This window comes from Mustela nigripes, chromosome 1 (assembly GCF_022355385.1).
Source record: "Mustela nigripes isolate SB6536 chromosome 1, MUSNIG.SB6536, whole genome shotgun sequence".
In the NCBI taxonomy this organism is placed as follows: Eukaryota; Metazoa; Chordata; class Mammalia; order Carnivora; family Mustelidae; genus Mustela; species Mustela nigripes.
Window position 1 is genome coordinate 192,986,641 of NC_081557.1, and position 16,760 is coordinate 193,003,400.

At 31.1% G+C, this 16,760-nt stretch overlaps 1 protein-coding gene across 2 annotated transcripts in view; it reads left to right on the plus strand.

The window, feature by feature from the left end:
- Positions 1-16,760, plus strand: part of PCDH10 (protocadherin 10) — a 60,952-nt gene that overhangs the window by 30,826 nt on the left and 13,366 nt on the right. The window contains exon 5 of one of the 2 annotated variants that reach the window (XM_059378410.1): positions 9,545-10,138. The exons of the other annotated variant lie outside the window; for it this stretch is intronic. Within the exon in view, the coding sequence (XP_059234393.1) occupies positions 9,545-9,564 (20 nt within the window). The 3' untranslated portion in view covers positions 9,565-10,138. Of the gene's footprint in view, positions 1-9,544; positions 10,139-16,760 lie in introns of those variants that run through there. 2 annotated transcript variants of the gene reach the window in all.

Genomic DNA, 16,760 nt, shown 5'->3' on the forward strand with positions numbered 1-16,760 from the left:
TGCACAAGCACACCTGCTTTCTCAAATAAATAAATAAATCTTTAAAAAAAAAACAACCAAAAACCCTAAGCCTCATGTTTCACCATCACCTACTGCTAATCTCACTAATATATTTTTTCAATGGTCTGTTGTGTGTCATTTGCAAACACGTATGTAAAAATTTAAGTAAATATAAGGTAATTAGACATGAGCATAAATGGAAATCCATTGTAATACATGTTTACAGGCAGGGACAAGAGATTATTCATAGTACAGGATAACTATGGCTACAGGTAATTTATCTGACTTTCCTTTAGCTTTGGGGAGTTTCAGTGTAAGAATTTTTAAGTGTTGGATATTTTCACTCATCATCATTATTGCATAAATTATTTCCAGATTGGTTCTTAGATAGTTATTTTTCTGTGGTCTTGTGGCAACTGAATATCTCAGATTTTTTTTTTGAATAAGACAAAATTTTTATTTGTGTGTGTGTGTGTGTGTGTGTGTGTGTGAGAACTTTATTATATATGCAGGTAGGTTTGTACAGTTATCATGTTTTAATAATGTTATAGATATATATAAACATACATTGTTAATACTATTTAACTAGAATCTGTTACAAGCCTCAGCAAAGGTTGATTATTTAAAATTTGAACTCTTTCCTAGATTTATTGTGATATTGTTCATAAATAGTAAGTGCATAGCATGACTTTTATTTATTATGTGGTTAAATATTTATAGTAATTAAGACGAACTCTATTGAAACACAAAATGTAAAGTCATGAGAGGTAATATAACTATTTAAGGATCCAAATCTTGTCACTTAATTAGTACATAACTAAACTTTAATAAGCACGATATAATCTTATTTCAATATTAGCATTTCTGAGATTTTTTTAAAAGGTGAGTTTGGTTCACTATCAGTTTTCAAAGATTTTATTTATTTATTTGAGAGAGAGAGAGAGAGCATGAGAGAGCAGGAATGGGGGCAGGGAGGCAAGGAACAGAGGGAGAGGGAGAATCAGGCTCCCTGCCCAGCAGGAAGCCCAGAGCATAGGCTGAGATCCTGACCTGAGCCCAAGGCAGATGCTTAACTGACTGAGCCACCCAGATACCTCGCCTATCAGTTTTCAAATCTTTATTTATCTGATGGTAGGTTAAATTGAAAGGGCAAGGGAGAGGTGGTTAAATGAGTTTCTAGGGAATAACTAAAATTAAAATGTACACAAAGGCTTAGATTTTAAAGTACTTAAAATTATGTTTATTATGCAAAAGAAGAACATTTTATCTAATATGCTATATCTATCTCACAAAAACAAAGATTTCATTCAAAACAAGGTTAAAATTTAATCCTGATACAAGGAACTAATTTAAATGACCATTAAGTGTCCATCTATGTATGATATTTAATTCACTAAATATGAATTTATATTGTAGATAATGGAGTTTCATTTCTCTTTTTCTAAATTTTATTTGTATATATTTTCTTCTTTTGAATTTCAAATCTTAATTTAAATTTATAAAATTTTTTGATATCTTAATTTTAAATCATTTTAGATGGAAAGACATATAGAATATATGAATTACAGTGTTATAAAATAATTAGAAAACATAATGCAACATTTTTCTAGGAAACACTGTAATATTGGCCTCAATTTTAATATTGACATCTGCGGTGTCATGAAGCAGACAACTTAGGGTAGGTGTGCCAGGTTTAGCAAATAAAAGACATGACACCTGAATACTGCATGGGACATATGTATACTACAAGATGTTCATTATTGATTTGAAATTCAGATGTACTTGGGCACTCTGTATTTCCTCTGCCAACCTTGCTCAAGGGGTTTTGGAAGTGCATACGTAGTCTTGGGTTTCCTAACCTGTTTTAGTGTGAGTGGTCAGCCTTCCAACCCCTCTCTGAGCCAGTAGTTCCTGTTTTTAATCTGCTATTTGTTTTGACGTAGAAGCAACTGAATCATGTTAGGGGAAATCATAACATTAACAATATTAAATAAACGGCCATTTTTACACATAGTTTCTAAGTCGTGTGTATTGTGTGTGTCTTTCTTGAAAATAAACGTGTATAAATTGTATTTTAGTGACCAATCTAGAAGATTTTCCACTTATTTCCATGGCTTAATTATCTAAGCTTTTACTTAAATTATTTTGAAATTGTATCTCTGTTTCAGTAGGTTAGTGGTGCTTAATTAGATGTATGTCTACATATTTTTTGAAGGAAGGTCTTATGTATTTATTTTTGAAGTTTTTCCTTTCTTTGGTGGAATTTATGCTTGGTTTTCATATAAAAGACAAAGTTGCACACATCACTAATAGTTGATCGAATATCACAGTACAATGATGTTTGTTGCGGAGAGATCTATATGATCCCTATACCTGTAGGAATGACCAATCCCATTCAGGCATTTTTTCATGCCTTCTGCTTTGAAAATTAATGCTAATTTCAACCTTACAGCGAAATAACTAATTTGATCTTATAATGTTGTTTTGAAGGAAATTAGTTGAAATACAAGTGTCTAAATGTCAGTAAATGTTATCACTCATGATTCTCAAAGAAAAAAAGAACTATTTATTCTTTAAAGGAACATACAGATATCTTGTTAGAATTCTAGATACATAGAATAATGTTATTTATTTAACTTGAATGGAAGTATTCTTTGTCATTACTAAAGTCAGATAGTTGAGTGGATTGTCTTCAAAACAAATTTCAAGGATACTTCTGCATTGCCAGGATAAAAAATGTGATTTTCAAATCAATGTTCATATTTTAGTGGATTATGATTCCAGGAAAATTTTAACGATATCATAAACATAAAGGGCCACATATGTTAGAGTTCTATTGCCTCATTATATACCAGTGTAGGGTGGAAGCATTTAAAACCTAATTCAGTCTCCAAACTCCATTTTAAGACACCAATGAGGTAAGGTGGTTTAGTTCATCAAAGAGAGCCTGATGGAGTGGCCAGAGTGTGCTGGGTAGGGTCATGTCCTATTATTTTTTCCCTTCAGAAAAAAATTTGTTAAGCTGCTGAGTCATAATTTTCCACATTTCTAGATGAGTTTGGAATAGATACCTTCAATCTATAAAATTTTATGCAATATCTTGCCATAGTAGGTTTTTACTTTTCCCCAAACATTTTAACTTTAAAGTGTAATGTTTTTAGCATTTAAAAACAGGTATTTAGAATATTGAAAACTCTTGTGTTTAGATGGAAAAATTATGCACGATTATTGTTTTTAGCTATCTTGCTTAAATCAATTTAGATAATGATAATAATCAAAGTGTATTGTCTAATTAAAGGAGCTGATACACTATCACTGGTTTTTGCTGTAGTGTTCAAATCACTCTTAATTAGTCTAGTTAATTGGAGTCAAAGATTTTTTTTATATATAATTTTTTATTTTTTAAGTGGGTACGAGAAGAATAAATGAAAGAAAATGGGATTGGGAGGGAGACAAACCATAAGTGACTCTTAATCTCACAAAACGGAGTCAAAGATTTTTAAACCAAACAAAACCATGATTTTACATCTATCCTGTCAAAAATATTAGTGGTACTTGTGTGGTTGCAGTAACCCACGGTCCAGAAACTTTCTAGTGAACCAGTTGTAAATGTACCAACACCTTTGTGTGAAGGTAATTTTAAATTACACATCCCACATACACACAAACACATGCAAGTATATAGAAACTTCTAAAAGCTTATGGATTCTCTATCTAGAAGGAACCCATGATGTTTTAGGGGATTCATTTCCTCATGCAAAGCTATGTGAGAGTCATGGTATATTGTCACAGTTGTGGAATGTACTTCTGGACAAATGAAGCTACTATTTTCAAGGTTGTTAAGTCTTTTAATTAACTATAAAACTTGGCTTGAAAATAAACTTTGAGCAATAAATTCTGAAATTTTCACTGATAGTAAATTCAGTTCTTTGCACAGTGCATACACTTGAACTTGGGGGTCACATTACAGCTTACAAAAGGAATTCCTTCTTTGCACATACTGTTCTTAGCAAATTCATTTTTAATCCGTAGCCTCAAATTACTATGCGGTCTTCATCATAACTAAAATAGAGCAGTATGGGTTATGCTGACTATTGTTCAGTAACAAAAATTCAATGGAGTACATATTAAAGATCTAATTAGCTTTATTAAATGATTCACAATCAGATGGCATCCCTTCTAGCAAATACAAGAGCCCTCCAAGGAATTTTACAAAATGGAAGGTTTTTATAGAAGAAAGGTGGGGCAAGAAAGTTGTTAGCAAAAGTAAAGGATTGTTCCAGGCAAGGCTGCTTTCCCTTGGGGGAATAAGATAGGGAGGGGTCTTAACATGCAGATTACCTCATCTTCCTTTGGGGAAGGGAGAGGGCACTTGTGTCTGACTCACTGGTGCTAATGGTTCATCAAAGAGTTTTTTCTGACTGGTTAATACTACATTTCTCCTGGAGACTGAAACTGCATTTAGATTAGGTATGAGGCTCCAGTTTAGGAATTTGATCTAAGTGATGTCATTTTGAAAGATGAAAATGACAGGCAGTGGTTTTCTTTTTAATAGTAGTTAAGGGTGCTAGAATTGCTAGAGCTAGAATCCAGTCTCTGGAAAAAATGGGCTCAACATCCTAGGCTCCTCTCTTAGAAAAGATCCATTTTACTCATTCATTCATGTCAATTTCTCTACCACAAAACTACACTTGCCAATTTCTTACCTCTTTAAATACACATGAATTTATCTTTTAACAAACATTCATTAATTGCAATTCACATTGTAAGCACTACATACACATATAGACTGACCTGAACACTTGGCTTTAATGTGTATCTTTCTTGCGTGTGTGTTCTGAGGGATTATTTGAGTCATTTATTTCACAAAGTTTTCTTTCTAAAAGACTAATCAAGTTTACATATGGGAACCACTTCTCCAGATGAATTCTTGTTTTCCAAATATATTCTATAATTCCTTACTGCTTGACGGAAGGAAGAAGGGACATTTAGCATGAGGATGTTGTGAATGTTACAAAATAAATGTAAGAATACAAGTTTATGCTGCACTAAGCTAGTACTATTGGACAAAAGACAACATATATTAACTGAAGGCTTTCAGTCTTTTTATAATTCATAATAAACTATACACTTGAATCAATTTTTTCATTATGTATATCTTTTTTTTTTTTAAATATTGTATTTATTTATTTGGCAGAGAGAGATCACAAGTAGGCTAAGAGGCAGGCAGAGAGAGAGGAAGGGAAGCAGGCTCCCCGCCAAGCAGAGAGCCTGATGCGGGGCAAGATCCCAGGACCCTGAGACCATGACCCAAGCCAAAGGCAGAGGCTTAACCCACTGAGCCATCCAGGAGCCCTCATTATATATATCTTAAAATTTAAAATCTTTCTGTCATTTTTTTGTGGAAAGGAAACATCTACAATGTGAACCATGTACAATTATATTTTAAAATATAAAAGCAAATCTAATACTCTTCAAGGGGGAAGGAAGGTAAAAGACAAGTCAAGCAGTGACCCACATTTAGTAGTTACCGCTACTATGCTTATTGCTGGACTTTACAGTTAAACAATAACAACAACAACAACAAAATTAGCAAGATTATGAAAGAGAATCCTCGAAAATATCTCAAGAATAAGATAGAGGAAAGTTAAAAGAATTGATTATTCAACTGGACAGACCTCTAATGGAGGCTTGCTTTTAAACGATATTTCAGTTTATGATATGCTTTTACTCAAGGAACAGAGGGCAGGTGTTTCTGACTTCTCTAAGGGTAATGGGCTTTAACTCTTGTCTGCTAGATTCACTTTACATATAAAGAAATATCCTGACCGTGAGGCTCATTAAACATTTTAATGTGCTTTGGAGTAGGTTACTGATCTCAGCCTCTGGAAGTTTTTCACTGCAGTGGAGTCTCTGGGATATTTGAAAGCTGTTCTTTCTTTCAGTCACAGAAATAGGTTAGGTCCCTTCTCATATTTATATATTTCTTTAGCTTCTGTGCTTCATACTTTCATAAAGTATAAAAGGTACTTTGCTTCCTATTATGCAAGTACATAAATATGAATATTTAAATTATTATGTTGTCATTTTAATATATTACACCAAACTATTTTTCACCAAGGTAATTATACTATTATACATGGTATAAAATAGGATATCAGTACTGATATTTTTACTATTGTCCTTGTAACATACATGCTTATAGACATTGATCAGAATTTGTAGAGTCCCAAAGTTTAATATTATACTTTACAAATTATCAAAGGCAGTAATAGGAGTCCACAATATGAGGAAAAATATGCATCCTGGAACTTTCATCAAAAAATATGTTAAATATATGCGTACATATGTATTAAATATATACACATGTATGTGTGCTAAACTACAAAAATGTAAATATTTGAGTATCTCTTTTCCTTAAGAGTGATTTTTTTTCATCCATAGTTCAAACAATAAGATAAAGCCCTTAAATGTGAGATTTCTGTGATTTACTTTGAAGAATAAATGCAGTGAATGAGTAAGTAGAAATAAAAAGAAAAACTAACAGTTCTTTTCCTATTACTTTAGTTTTGACTGAAAAAATCTTTCATCTTTATCAAGTGGCAAGTTCCCTACATATGCTAATGAATAGCTAGGGGGAAAAAACTGCATTTATGAATTCAAAAGAAAAAGCAGAAAATTTCCAAGTATGCTTTCATAATTCCAAAACACACGTAGAATACATCAAAAGCATAGAGATTCAATGTATTTGACCCATTCTCTATACCTTGAAATGCTTCAGCAAATGCATAGCCTTAACATTTAACGCTGTGGAATAGCTATCTTTGGCACTGACTCTAAAATGTAATAACATTGCTTTTTTATATATATGTATATATTTGTGTGTTACTTGTCCAACATTAACCCAGACAACCCCCAAAGATAATGAGTATTTAGTATTCAAACTCAGCTCTTAAAAGCCTTGAAACCAAAATGTATGTGACTGTAACTGTAGTAATAATATTTCATTTTCTCTAGTCTGTCTGGCAGGTACTTCACATTTGGGAAATTTGCTTCCGAAATGGAGGAAATCTTCCCTCCTTGTCCTACTTTGTTCTGACCTTCAACTTCAGCCCTTAACACTTGTCCTATTCAGATTTACATTTCTGAATTAACAGATAGGTGGGAGAGATAATTTAATAAAAAGCGATTATATTATTCATACAACTGCTGGAATACATGCACTTTTAAATAAAAGCAACATGCTCATAACTCTAAGTAGTAATTAAAATATGCATTTAAGCTTATGTTTAGACTTAAGATATCAAGTATAATCTGTGTTAAACTCCTTTGTTCTTAAAACTCTGGACTATTTTAATAATATAATTTCTTTTTGTATTTTGCTTGAATCAAATGAACATATAATATCCATGCTAATAGCTTTTCCTATAAGTAATCTTTTAACTTAATTAGAAATATTTTATTGATTTAAATATGTATCAGGTTGGCTAATTTCTGCACTATACTATGATGTAGTTTTTCAGTATATTAAGTTTTGCACATAATAAACTACATTATAGGTTGAGGACAGGTCACTCGAGTTTCTTTTGTCCTCGAACTATAAGTGTTCGAGATGTTTCCTATAAATTAGTTTCCTATAAATGAGCATTTTAAGATGCTTCCTCTAAATGAGTATTTTAAGAAAAAACTTCATCCTATAAATAATACCTCTAACTTATTTTTAAGAAAAGTAGTATTTTTATAAGGTGTTCATATTTCCTGGTTGTCCATGAAAGCATAAGGTTATGTCTTATGTAATTTTTAATAGTGTTCCCTTTTACTTACAAAACTGTTCATCTTGGACAATAAATTATTTGGTCACTGTAATTATTTGTCCAATTCATTTTACAAATCTGAATTTCTACAGTGCTTCATTATTTGAATTTACTGAAGAATTTTAAATTCTGATGGGTATAAACCAAAATATTTAAATCAGACATACTCAAGTATATCATGAAACAGGAAATTTGAATTCAGCAACATAGGAAAATAGGATTTGACTATTTAAAAAGACCAAATTTATATTTGCTTTTATAGAATATTCTCTGTAGCATTATGACGAGGTAAGTTATAATAACTACCATGTTAGAGCTAACTCGTTTTATAATTCATGATATTATTATATAATATTACAAACCAAAATATGTTTTGTTTTTGATACTAGTTACTATATAGTACATGAGTATATTCATTTTCACTTTATTTCTGTCAATGGTTGGTGCCTCACTTTTACAATTTTAATTGATGTGTCAGCTAAACAGTGGCCTAGGGAAGAAATTTTTCATAGTCTGGTCACAAACTGAGCTTGCGAGGAAAAATAAATGAGAGAATCAGGGAAACAAATTAGGAAAAACATATAACCAGATAATCTACTTGAAACTAATGGAAATACCGTAGATGAGGAATTGGACTGACCTGTATGTTCTTACGTTTCTGTAAAGAAAGAAAGAAACAAAAAGAAACAAAAAAATCCAGCTATTCACCAGATTGAAACAATTCAGTTATGCTCTTTAGAGTAGTTCTTAATTTTTAATTCTCTCTCTCTATATATATAATTTTATTATAATTGATTTTAGGCAACCAAATTGCCTCTTACCACAATTGTACACAGTTTTCAGTACCTTTTTATCATATGTCTGCTATGTGCCAGATACTGACATAGGGGATGCTGTTTCTGTTCTCATTGTGCTCATTGGCAACTATAAAGATTATGGATAGGTGGGAAGAAATACCCATTATCATTATAAATAAATAAAATACTTAACATCATAAAACCTAAATGATTGAATTTAGAAATTCTACTTCTGAACTCAATACATTTTATAAGATTGGGCCAAATTCAGTATTTTTTTCTCTTTTCACCTTTACCTTCTTTATAAGAAAACTGATTCCTTTTAGGGGATGAATTTAGATATTTTTTTTTTAATTTTGTAGACATAAATAGATTTGGTTTTTGCATAATTTCAAAGATGAGATAAAGTAAACCTAGAAAATGTGAAATATCCTTTAGCTATTTAACTACATAAACATTTTCTGTTATAGTTTTCTGTATTATATATTGATTTAATAAATATAATTTAGAATTTATTGCACCAAACATAAACCAGTTGGTTGTTCATAGTAACAACTCTAGAATGTTTAAGAGCCACACATATTTTTCTACATTCGACCATGCATAAGTAGTGAAGTGAAGTAGGGATTGTTAAGTATGTCACTTTAAAAAGTTAGTCTGCACATTCCTGGTCATTGGTATATAAAATATACATCTCCCACACGAAAACTGATTTTTTAAAAATTAAAATTGTCATTTTTAGAAAGCCAAGCACCAGAATGACTTGACTATTAGAAACCAAGTTTACCACAGAAATACTTTGACACTACATGGGTCTGGTATAGGGACACAACTTATTTCCAGTTGTATTTGTTTCTTTTACAATGACATGCACTTCTAAAACTCCAAAACCCAGGCTCCTTTTCTTAGAGTATTTTTCTTTCTTTTTCACAGCACGGAAAAGGATATGCTAGTCAATTCTACAGGATTTACCTGAAGCAGCATGATTTGCACAAAGTCGACCAACAAAAGCATCAACTTTTCAACTTCATTATCTTGGCCATCCAGTTAGTTGTGTATAACTGAGTATTAGATTGCCGGCGGAGTCATCGTGGCCAATTATAGGACCTAATTGCTCTCAGCAGGCCTGAGAAATGAGTTGAAACGTGCAGAACTGTAGAAACTTTAGAGGCAACTGTTTTTGCCTCTCCGATCAGTGTGTGCCTGTTTACAGCACTATATATCTCTCTCTCCAAATGTCACTGAGCCCTTTAGATGTTTATATTCACCACGAGAAGCCAGTCATAGAGATAAAGGAAATTTGTGCATTATAAATGCAATATCACTGTTTTAAACTTGACTGTTTTATATTATTTTTGTGTGATCAAGTGTTCCCCAAACTATTCCAACTTTACAAGAGAGATTGTGATTATGTTCTTTTCACCTGTGGGTTATAAAAAATGTTGTATTCTGAAGACCCACAAAATATCAAAGACATTCTGTAGTTTATACACCGTGTTGCAAAGTGTTTACTGTACTATTTCAAAGATTCTAAATAAATATAAAATATATATATTATATTATATAATTTTCCTAAAATGTGGTACAACTCAGTTGGTTTTTAAATGGATTCATACAGTCCACATCATACAGTAAAGTAAAAGGTAATTCAGGGTCCCAAAGATAAACTTACTAAGAAAAAAAAATCATTAATAATTTCATCCCAATTTTCATATCTTACTCAACCCTGTTTTTCCTTGTTTAAAAGAAAATGAAGCTCTAAGCTACAAAATTTTGTCAAGAACTCATACTGAATTTTCAATGCCAAAGATATAGCTGTCGATGTTATCAAAAGAGCACTGAACATGTAATAATATCAAAATCTCTAACAATCTACATTCTTTCGATTCTATTTCTATGGCTTTGAATTTAGAATCATTTAAAGTTTTTATAAGGAATCTATAAATTCTCCTGTATTTGTTGTTAGAAAAAAACAAAAGCAAACATTGGGTGTCTGTACATTTTGTGATGTAATATCTGACATTGAGATGACTATTTTAAGAAGTCCTCAACCATAGAACTCACACGGAATTTTATTTTACATAGTTTTACATAGTTTTGTGTCTCCCAATAACACATGAATATAAAATCTATTTATAACTCTATATGAATATATAGAGATATATCAATATCTGAACTGATAAAGAGTAAGTGTAAGATTTAAGGGATCTCTAAATTTAAAATAAATAAATTTGGAGATAGAAACATGATGTTATTGTTTCAGTATTATCTTACATGTGAAAGTTTTATAGCTTAAATATAGCCAGTGTTTTATTAATGAAACAAATTCTCCCGGAGTCAACCTTGAAAGGTTAACCTTGCCTTTTATTTTGGGGTCAATGAAGTTAATTATTAAATCTGTTAAGATGTACTTCTCTTTCTTTTACATAGTTTTCTTTTTCTTTTTCCCTGCTGTTGTTTATTGCTTAACTAAGAGAGAAATTAAGAGAGAAAAATCCGAGAATTTGAGATAATCTTCTTAGCAAAAACCAGAATTCTCATAGCTCCCCTCTAAAAAACCTTCAACATATGTGAATGTTTGTCCAATACAAATTACAGATCAATTTGGTAATATTTACCTTGTCAACTGATCTTGTGAATTCAGTGATAGTTTGAGCTGTGCTATATTATTAAGGAACAGACTAAAACTGAACACATAACAAATGTTTCCCACCCAGTTTTATGGTCATTTAAATGGGAATATATTCCTTCAATTTAACATTAAAATGCATATACATATTTATATGTCCTTGATATGTATATATTTGAGTGGATTTTGGCATCACTCATTTGACTGTTATCGAATTATAGATATTAATACATCATAATCCTAATCATTTTATACATTGAAATAATATGTGTAGTGTTCCAGCCTTTTGGGGACCCTTTAAAATCTATAAAACTAATCCATCACATATGACACAAAAAGCACACCCATTCACATAAGTGCAGCAGTAACATTTTCTCAAACTTTTGGCACTACTACATTAATATTTTGAATGATAGACTATTTTAGTAAGGTTCTATTTCTATATAATTTAGCTGGATAAACGTCTGTTTGTTGTAATTGCTTTTTAAACAAGAAAATGATTTTCTTGTTGAGTCACTCTGCTTTAATTAAAACCTTTCATTCATCATTTTACAATTATGGGGAAAAACACACATCCATCTGCCTTATCACATGCATTAAAAATAAGGATATTCTCACTTTATGTATTACAGTTATATTCATTCATTCAACCTTAAGAAAGTTTCTTTAATTATTTAGCCCTTTATGTCATTGTATATAATCTCACTTGGGCAAATTTTTTATGCCATATATTTATGCATTAGTTTTTTATGTCATAGTAACAGTTCTAATTTGCATTTAAATTCTTAAATTATATCATTAATCTACAAAAACAAACAATAAGAAAAAACAAATAAACTTTACCCAATTTTTGGGAAAATTAGAATTATTTAAAACAAAATATTAAATTTTGTTATTAATCAATTTTCTATTGCATCCAGAATAAATCAGAAATTACAGTTGAGTAAAGATATAATTTTGGCAAATTGGCTAAAGTGTTATCTACCAATGATGGTGGAACTATAAAACAGAAAAACACAATCCTCCAATAGTAAAGGTTTCCAAGTTAAAGTTTATTAGAGTAGCATGAAAAGGAATTTTAGAATAGTTTTTCTATTTAATTCAGTTGTCCTAATATCCAGTCTTATATAACTTTACACTTATCAAAGGAAAATAATATCTAAATTATTAGAAAATACTTCATCATTATTTCCAGAACAAATAATCATGATATTTACTCCTTGATAACATGGTTAGTTTTAAAATAGTAAGAATGTCAAAATACTTTCCTGTGGAAACAGTGTCTTAATGTTTCAAAGGTATGTCAAATGACAATTTTTAGAGATATTTTATCCACATGTGAAATTCTAATTTTTACCTTACAAACATAATTCTGTGAAATCATTTTAAATCCAGTACTTAAATATCATGTCAGGATTACTTAACAGAAATAATGGTGTCACTATAAGTGTATCATCTTTCTTGGGAAATATGAAGGGAATATGTATATTTTTTTTTGAAGATATTAAAAGCAATGCCTTTATCAAACATTGCAAATTAAGTACTATAGGAGATTTAAATATTTTAATTACTCATCCTCTTGCTTTATTTTCTTAATAGCGTTATAATTTGACATCAGATCTTCTGTAATGTAGAAACTCTCCTATTTCTCCGACAAGAGGAGGAACAAAAATCATCAACAATTCTCAACAAAAACTTAATAACTGCGTATGCATTGTACCATTTCACCTTACAAAAAGTATTTGTTAGAGTAAAGGTAATATTTAATATAATTACCCAGAATATTGCAAATGTTAGGCAGGATAAAGAAAATTATGATACTGAAGGATAAGAGCACTGTTAATTGTCATTTCATGTGATTTTCTTTCTTCCCCCTCATATTTCTATGTGTGCTTTTAATACCCCAGGAAGTCAAAAATATTTAAAACATTGGTATACTTGATAATTTTTCTGAAAATCCTATATTTTTCATATTACAATTTCTTGGGTTCTTTATCTTTTTCAGCTAATTTTGTAGTGGTAAAGGCTTTGCACTTAACATCCTTTTTATGTTCCTTTTTAACAAGGAAAAACAGAAAATGACAAAATTCCATATTTTTTATGTCATGGAGTAGTAAAATTATTTTATATATTGCTAGCACTTCAAAAAATTTCCCTCTGCTAGGTCCAACAAAATGCTGATATAGTAATTTGTGAAACTACTGTTCAATAGAGCATTTTTTTTTTCTTCTAAAACTTGGCATAGGTTTTAGATTATAGCATTCGATGAGGATGCTGGTAGATGGGTGCCGCCAGAGTATTGCAGGCAATAATATGACTAAAATTCTAATACCTTTAGTGTGCATGCATGTATTTCTAAACACTGTTATTTTTTAAGTATTTGTAAAATTAGAAAAATGACTTTTATTTCTTGAAAGCTTGTCACATGCTTTGTTTGAAGTTTTACACTCCAGATGTTTTTGAGTTGCATGAAAATTTTGCATTAATGATGCAATATTAAAATTTCACATGAGACTCAAAAATTTCTGAATGATAGAACTCAGACTTCCAATACATTCTTACATCGTGGAGCTGAAAGTAAGCAGGGAATTTCAGCTCTGAACACATTTTGAGACAGTTATCTGTGAGTGAAAACAGGGTATTATAACAAAAGATGAGTTTAAATCTTAACTATAGTGTTTGTTACTGTGAATGCTATAATAATACATAAGTAAAATGAGTGTAAATGTAATATATTATTTTATACTGCTGTATACATATGAAATAAATAAAACTAGGATACATATTATGCCATTTTTCCATGCATGGATCTTCCACTGACGCCCGTGGGAGCTTTGAATAAAAATCAGTGGCAAAATATGGCCCTAAGTTTAAAAACAACTAATGCTGATTTAGTAATTTTAGTCTTAATATAACAGGTCTAAGGGGACATCTGTTCAAAACTGAGTCTTATTCAAAGAAACATATGCTAGGTTTAAAGGATTTCATGATATTTATTCTTCTGAAAGTAGACATTTAGTTCCATATGATTCTCATGATTCCTACAATGAATATTTTAAATATTTCCACCTAATGTTAAATATTTTTTAAATTTTTTTTTATTTGTAGCAATACCAAGGGTCCACAGGGAACGATATAGAGAAGTTGTACACAGGATATGAGTGCCTTCAAGCAATAAGAGGAAAACATTTTATCTAAAATTTTAGAAATTATTTCATATTTAAAGTCAAAGGAATCATAAGAAAAAATAAAATACAGATGGGTATCATTATTCAAGAAGAAAATATAAATTATGGAATAGATTTTTTTATAATATAAAAACAATCTAAATGAATCTTACAGAAATTTACAGTCTGAAACAGATAAAAGGTAATAGAAGAAATGTACTTTGTAATCTCATCTGTGGTTTATGTAACTGATTTTCTTGAGTTCAGACTACATGAATCTGGACAGAAATTCATTTTATGAAGCAATGAGAGACAGGACTAAGTTCTTCTCATATTTGGACATCAAATAATGCCAACCCGATGGTGGAAAAGTACTAATTGAAATACACAGGAATGATGATTCTCAATGTAACGTTGACAGCTATAACTGCAACTTACTTTGTTCCCCTAGACCTGTGCCTCCTATCACTTACTTTTACCCTTTCTGGGAATCATATCATGGAATCTTCCATTTAACCAAGACTATGAATTTTCAGACACAAAAATTAAATTTTATTAAATTACACACCTATAGTAAGGTCCAACAATGAGGGGAGGTAAGGATGGATGGAAGTAGTATCTGCCTTCATGAAAATTCTAGTTTGCCTTGAGAACCAAAGAACTCATAGGAAAATACTGAATAATTAAATGGTCAAATAATTAAGTAATCAAATTTGTGGTCAAAACCCAACTGTGGACATGAGAGTAATTAAATATACTAAGATGAGAACATAAAACAAAACTATAAGTAAATAGAATAGTAAAAATGTAGAATAGAAGAGTATGAAAGCACATCACTCATGGTAAAAAAACAAATAGTTCTTTGTGAAACATTTTTTCTGATACATGTGTGAAATAGGTCACAATGTGAAATATATTTCTTGCTGTGAATCATTGCCCAAATGTTTGAAAAGCACTGCACCATATGATCACTATTTCAAATTAAATTTATTTAATGCTGTAGAAAGTGAAGGAAGATCTTTTCAAAAAGTTCTTTCGCATCTGAATCTTGATCTTTATCTTTGTAAAATATGAAGTACACTTAGCTGTAAAAGTCTTATGAGAATTCAGTGGACTGACATGTAAAATGCATAGCACAATGCTAATGCACATTAGGTAGTGTATTTTACTATTAATATCACTTTCATCCTTTTATCACTATTCTTGATTACCAGAAGTATGGAATACAGTCTACAAATGGAAATTATTCCTTTCTCAAAACTCTAGACTGCTTTCAAGTTGTATTTCAGCAGTGCTTATTGCAAAATCTCAACATGCAAGCTGACTTGCCTTGGGTATCCACTCATTAGCTCAGTTCACCTTTGCCTCTATTTATTGGTGGTTTGGAGTCCAGGAAATAAAACTCACAGCTGCTGAGTTCCAGTCATTTCCCTTTGCTATTCTCAAATAGCCCTCTATTCCTACTATTGAAAAAAATATGTGTGTGATTGCACTAGGATATATTTACCTGATTTTTTCCCCTTCAACCCCTAATGTGCTTTTTGAATAACTTTCTATTTCCATGCAAATAAATGTTTGTTGGAATTACTGAATAACTGACAGAATGATATTTTTTTGCATGTGACTTATATTATGAAATGAATTTGGGCAGTGTGAAATAACAAAAATTCAACTGAGTAAATTTTAAAGATCTGACTTCATTGACCAATTCATAAATCAGGCAACATCCCATCTAAAAAGTAGAAGAGAGCTCTGAAGTGCTACAGAAAGGGAAAGGTTTTTAAAGCCAGGACAAGGGAGTCATAAACAAAATAAAGGATTATTTCAGGAAAGGTCACTTCCCTTTGGGGAATAAAAGGATCTTATTATGTGGGTTACTTCACTGGTGCTGAGCAGAAAATTCCAGACGGACTAATTAAGATTGCATTCCTGGGGAAGGTTGAAACTGCAATTAGGTTAGGAATAAAGCCCCCATTTGGTGATGTGGGTCTAGCAGAAGTGACTTCATTTTGGACCTGTGGCTTCCTTTTTAACAATTCCTTCCTTTTGATCAGACTGTCAGCTTGACTGAGAGACGTGATCAAAATTCAAGGCATTAGCACCACTCTCAGCTACCACTTGGCAGTTTCTGCTGTTTCTTTTTGTGGTATCCATAGGTCATGGTTCCAGGTTCACAGCCCTTAAATTTGTTATTCTCTTCGCTTCTTTTCTGGAATTCTAGTCTTAGGGAGATCATTTTCTTGGTGGTTAGCAACTGTGAACATGCACTTAAGGCTTTTGAGTGAATACAATGCACTAGGGCGATTATTATGATTATAATAGGCAGGATATTTTTAATGTTTGGAGTGCACTT